The 6,000-nt window shown below is 34.0% G+C and overlaps 1 protein-coding gene across 8 annotated transcripts in view; it reads left to right on the plus strand.

The window, feature by feature from the left end:
• The window catches only part of CACNA2D1 (calcium voltage-gated channel auxiliary subunit alpha2delta 1), a 359,292-nt gene extending 354,246 nt beyond the window's left edge, over nt 1-5,046 (plus strand). For 3 of the 8 annotated variants that reach the window (XM_031591457.2, XM_090135242.1, XM_090135262.1), the window contains one exon: nt 400-5,045. In XM_031591457.2, the coding sequence (XP_031447317.1) occupies nt 400-436 (37 nt within the window). In that variant the 3' untranslated portion in view covers nt 437-5,045. Of the gene's footprint in view, nt 1-399 lie in introns of all 8 variants that reach the window. The other 5 variants (XM_031591373.2, XM_090135255.1, XM_090135250.1 and 2 more) reach the window with 4 other exon arrangements.
• The last annotated feature ends 954 nt before the right edge of the window (nt 5,047-6,000 follow it).

Raw genomic sequence — 6,000 nt, forward strand, 5'->3', positions numbered from 1 at the left:
CATCTTTTGTAAAGCGATGCTCCAATTCTCCAAATTGATGTAATTTTATGGATATATAGATACGGATTTTGGGGGCTTCCAGGTATATTCCATAGCATTTCTTTTTTTTTTTATGTAAGCATCCCATCTAATTCATAAATGACTACAGTAAGCCTTGTAAGTGATGAATTTTCCCATGTCTAAGGTTAATGTGGTAATGTCATTATTTGCATCAAAAATCAGACAAAATTTTAGAATTATTTTGTTATTTGTTTGGGATTTTTAGATATAATAATGTACTTAAGACCAAAAATGATGTCTCAAGGATAATTCAGAATGCTGAAGAATAAAGTTTAGATTACTCTTCTGGAAATTTAGATGTAATTAATGTTATTCATTTATTTTTTTCCTTGTCAACAGGAAGATTCAGCTGACTGTGGTGGTGCCTCTGGTCTGAGTCCATCACTGTGGTCTATGGTAGGAATTCAGTTGGTCCTGCTTTGGCTCTTATCTGGCAGCAGACACTACCAGTTATGACCTTGCTAAGACAAAACCTGCATAACTTAATCAAGATCCGGCCAAAATGATAGCCTCAATTTCATTTTAAAAAGGGTCAGCTATTCAGACAGAAGCAGAACAGCAATGCTCATGTCTGGTTATCACGCATTGTGAGATTCATAAAGGCACTCAAAGTGGCTGCATATTGGAGTGTCAATCCTTAAACGTATGTGAATGCTGCATCATCTCTGCCACCCGAACAGAATTCCGTACATGCTTCATTGGGGAATCTAAGATTTTTTTTCATTTATTTGTTGTTGTAATCTTGATGACTTCATGTAAAAGGGCTCCCCTGACCATAGCTTATGTATATGATTTTCATTTATTTTAAGCTTTGGATTTCTTGAAGATTTATATTCTTTTACATGAACATTTATTTATGAAAGAAAAAAAGAAAAAAAAAAGAGAGTATACTCCCAGTATACATTGCTAGCACCACGATGGCTGCTTTGAACATCAGGCTCGTCCAAACTGTTTGAGTAAAATGAAAATGTTGGCTAGTCTTCATCAGAAGCTCAGCATGATTGAAATGCTGTATGAGTGGTTTATTCTTCCAAAGTTAATCAGAACAGGTAGCTGGCAATATTTGGGTTGGCTCATAATTTATTAGTTTAAAGAAAAGAATGGAGAAAGGAGGAAACTACTATTTTTAAAAAATATAAAGATGCTTGAGAGTGTAATTTAAAATTCTTTTAATCTTGGTGTCATCTTTTATCAGAAGAATAATAATTCACCTCCTTTTCACAATGCCAGATATACATATAGACTAGTCAAGTCCTTCAAAGATTTAAAAAAAGACTTGTGAATACTAACAAAAAAAAAAATTATATGTGATATTTGAACGTTGGTTTCCAAGGGTATTTTGCATGATGATGATGCTGCGTTACTGTTTTTCAGTTAGTTTTCTTTGATGGTAGAGTGTAGTCCATTGCAAAGGTAACTGAGTGGTTCTTTTATTATGTGAGAAACTGAACATTGCAATGTGTTGCAATCAAATCATATTAAATTATATTATGAAATAGAGCTCTGAATATACTGTGCAATGAAAAGCTGAGAAAATAGGGTAAACTTAGCTATCATAACAAAAAAGTTGAGTTGGATTTTTTTACATAATAGTGATCTCACATTAAAACCTGTGTACAGATATTTTAAGTATATAAAAATCAGATTTTGCATATTTATTTTTGAAAGTATATGTTCACTAAGGTTCATATCAGGTTCCCCCTTTGTTTGCTTTAAAATTCATCCAGACTATTAAAATTATACTGTTGCTATTTATTATTGAAAATAACAAAATTAACGGCAAAATTACCTGGTTTCTGAGATTGGGAAAAATCTAAACAAATGGGGAGCCTTGAATCTGTATGTATGCACATTGATACTTGATTGTGAATAATAATTTTAGAAGTTGTTTTTATACAATCTCATTTGTGATACAGATTGGTGCAGTAAATTGCAATATTACAGTGTATCATAGTGTTGATGCAAAATATGATTTGTGCTTTTTTCTAGTTTTCAGAACTAAACAGTATTGCAAGACAGCTAAACCAATGAATGTGCAACTCTGCTGATATTGTATAATTCTGCTAAAAACTGCAATATGCAAATATTAACATGGCACAATATACTAGCTCTGTAAAAAATTAAGAAAATTCAAAGCATTGGTATGTGTTTGCTGACAATTGATTGATATAACTTTGATCATGTCAAAAGCTTAAAGAAACAATTGGGCATGCATTAATACCCTATGAAACATGAAGAAGCTACTCAAAGCCATGGCATGGCTTAAAAGATCGGATGTCTACTCTAGTTGTACCCACGGCTGGTTTGTTGTTTTCCTCATGAACCTTGGCTCCAGCAATGTATTTTCTCATCTCTGGAAGAACAATGAGTGAAAACAGTAAAAGCTGACCTTCTGTTCAGTAATAAATTTTAGTTTTAAAAAATACCTCTTGTACAGTCATGGGGTCTAAATTACAGTCAACTCTGTCGGATGACTTCAGGTCCTCCTCAAGCAAGGTGAGCTAATGTTAAAGCTATGAGTAAAGGTAATCTTGCAACCCTTCTTCCAGTTATATCACTGCACTTTTTATTAAAAAACAAAATAACAACAAAAAAAAATCCAATAATAATTGTTTGAGTCTTTCTAATCCTTAAACTCTATTCTGCATTTTTTCCTTAACATGGTCAAATGGAATCATATGAAGGAACAAGGTTTGTAGGATTAAGCCAATTCGTAATAAGCTTGTTTGATTTTACTTTAAGATTAGCTAAAATACACATTACTTTGCATCTTGCCCTTTTAATTTCTTGAATGATTGCCAGTAAAAGAAGTGCTATACATTTTCCACTTAGCTACCCAAAAGAAACCCTTCATGGAAATGTTACATTACTGAGATGTTAGAATAATTTGGTTATACGAGTGACTCGTATTCTGAGTTAGTTAATAAACATTTGATGAGGGTCTGTAGGAAGGAAGAAAGATAGTACAAACTATAATGCCACAGAAACCAAGTGGGATTTTTGATCTCATTCCACTTCCCCTAGAGAGCTCACATATAAAAAGGAGGGAGAAGTCCATGCAATGCAGATACATTATCCTTTTTGGTCTATCCAGAAAGGGAAATACTCTTTGTTCCTCTCCTGTGCCCCTCTCTAGGACTTGAAGAATCATTTCTTTATATACACCTAGCCTTTTAGCCATTAAACCTGTCTGATAGAAAACTCAGGATTTTGGTTATATGGAAGTGACTTATCTATAAAATACAAAGCACCAAAACACCACAAAGCAAATGCAGTGTGAATGTTAGCTATCTCAAAGTGTGAAGAACAGTCTGTTAGAAATATCTTCCATGAATAACTAATTCTTATGCAGAAGAATATCCTTACTCTCACATAATGTGTAGTAGTCAACTTCTCTTTGTAAGAAAAGAAACTTGATCCTAGGCTTGAAATTGAAACATTTTCAAATTATAATATGCTGTAAAAAGTTTTTTTGAAGTCATATAATAAACTATATTGGTATTTGTTCAGATCCTTTAAATAGCACTAAGGGACAGAGATAAACTGCTGTTTTCATTTGCACAGAAGTTTCAATTTCAAATTATAATATGCTGTAAAAAGTTTTTTTGAAGTCATATAATAAACTATGTTGGTATTTGCTCAGATCCTTTAAATAGCACTAAGGGACAGAGATAAACTGCTGTTTTCATTTGCACAGAAGTCATGTGGCCTACTGTACGTCTGATAAATAACCACCATTAAAGTTCTCACAGTGTGGTACTGTACAAGTGTGATCTGAAGACTTAACATGAAAGGTTTCTTCTTTTCTTTCCCTTTTGTTTGTTTAAACAACCAGCATTACTGCCAAGACACTAACCGTGGTCCATATTTGTATCAGGTTTTTAACATGACATAGCAGGTTTGATTGACAAGATTTTTAGGTCCTGTATCATTAAGACTTTAGTATGATATTTTTCATGTTTCTAATGCTTGAGGCTTTACTGCTTGACTTGACAAAAAAAAAAAAAAAAAACAATAAGTGTTGCTGCCATTTGTAATTTTTCCTATAATATTCCTTTTACTAACTTAAAAACTGGCCTTACTGGGTTCAAATAGGCAGTATCCCTTTTAAGTGACCTTTGCAACCCAAGTGTTACTTGCTGCGGTTGAGAGTTTTTTGGTATCACTGAAGAGACATTAAGAACTTTTTTTCCCATCAACATGTAAGCTCAGAAAGTATGTTTAGTATCTCTTAATTTCAAAACATAACCTCAGTCTCACTGGTCCTAAAAATTCAGACGCTAGCACACTGGTTATTAAGAGGTATATTAATGCCTACAAGGCACTGCACTGCTCTCTGATGGATTTTGGAATGTCGACTGAAGGTGAAATCTTAATAACTCCTTAGGTTAAATTTTACCCTAGCTTCATCAGACATCTAAGCCTTTAAAAAAGGCCAGATTTTTTTTTTTTTCTTCCATACCACAATGTTAATATTGTTAATAATCATTGTACACTACTGTAAAAAGATTAAAACAAAGTGTCTGAAAACAATTCAAGAGTTTTGAAAAGTTAGCATAACCTTCTTCCTAGCTACTTGCATCTGTACTGTTTATGGTTTAAAAGAAAAATACCATCTTGAAGAAATAATTTCACTGAGGCTAAAAGAGTACTGTTGTTCAGATGCCATGAAAATGCGATTGTGATCTGACAAAGCTGTCTTCTCTTCTTGTGTTGTATGGAATGTCTGGATCATGCTTTCTGGGATATTTTTATTGAAATGCTCAGTGTGCGTTTCTGCAAAAAAGGCTTGCTTGCTCTTACAAGGCAAAGCAAGTCTTTCTCCCTTTTATTGTGTTCTCTTGACACTTTTGTGGAACTTGACAAGCCTGGAAAAATAAATTTTTGTAAAAATTTGTACAATAATGTTATAAAAAGTTTATAATCCTAGAACTGTTGTGTTAATTCTTGTGCAAAAACAGTATATTCAGAATAAAAATTTATCATTTAAAATCAACAACTACTTTGATTTTTCACTCTGTATAATAAAAACATGTAATAGCGCCTACATACATAGCTAAATAATAGGTCTGAGTTTGCGACATAATTGCACAGGAGACTGAAAGAGAGATTTTCCAAAGCATAGACTGTGACTTAACCCAGTTTATATTGGGGATCAAAGGAGGATGTGCAGTAAACCCTCATTTCTGCATTAGTTATGGCTTTGAAAATTTTGGAAAGTTTTTTTTTTCCAAAAGCTAACCAATGAAAACTGAGAATCTGTAAAGCAGTCAGTTCAATAACAGTCTATAAAGCATCTGAAGTTACCCTGTTGTTCTGAAACAATTGCTTTTGGAAGGACTGTCATTTACTAACTTGTAAACACTGACGAAGTCCAAGAGTTCATTCACATCCAGAAACAGACTAAACTCAGATGGCGACTGCCCAAGTTGTTGCCCCACCTCTGACAAAGATCACTGCTTGATTTATGATTCAGCTTCTGTACTGCTGCAGTTCTCAGCTAAACATCAAATTCAAGTGGGTTTGTGCACCTTAATAAACAGGCTTGAGATGTTGAGGAGTTGCTTCACTGTTTTTCAGTGTGCTGAGACTGGCAATCTCCATCAGGAGGGCAGGGCAGATGGTAACTGCTTTAGAAGTCTGATTTTATCCTTTGGTGTGTATGTGTCAAAGCCCAAAGAGAATGGCAGTCATAAATTACAGCTGAATTTACTGAATCCCCAAGGAGTCAGATAAGAGAGAAAGAAATCAAATGCAGATTCTAATGCTGCAAAGTATCAGATCACCCATGTGGAAATGCTACAAGGCAGCACATGACACTGCAGATCAACATCCAGATATTACTGGCCTCAACTAGATTAAACATTGCCGTGTAACGGACATGATTACCCCCACATGCTGAATTAATTGTAACATGTTCTCTGTATGCCATTGAGAATC

This window comes from Phasianus colchicus, chromosome 1 (genome assembly GCF_987193195.1).
Source record: "Phasianus colchicus chromosome 1, bPhaCol1.hap1.1, whole genome shotgun sequence".
NCBI classification, from domain to species: Eukaryota; Metazoa; Chordata; class Aves; order Galliformes; family Phasianidae; genus Phasianus; species Phasianus colchicus.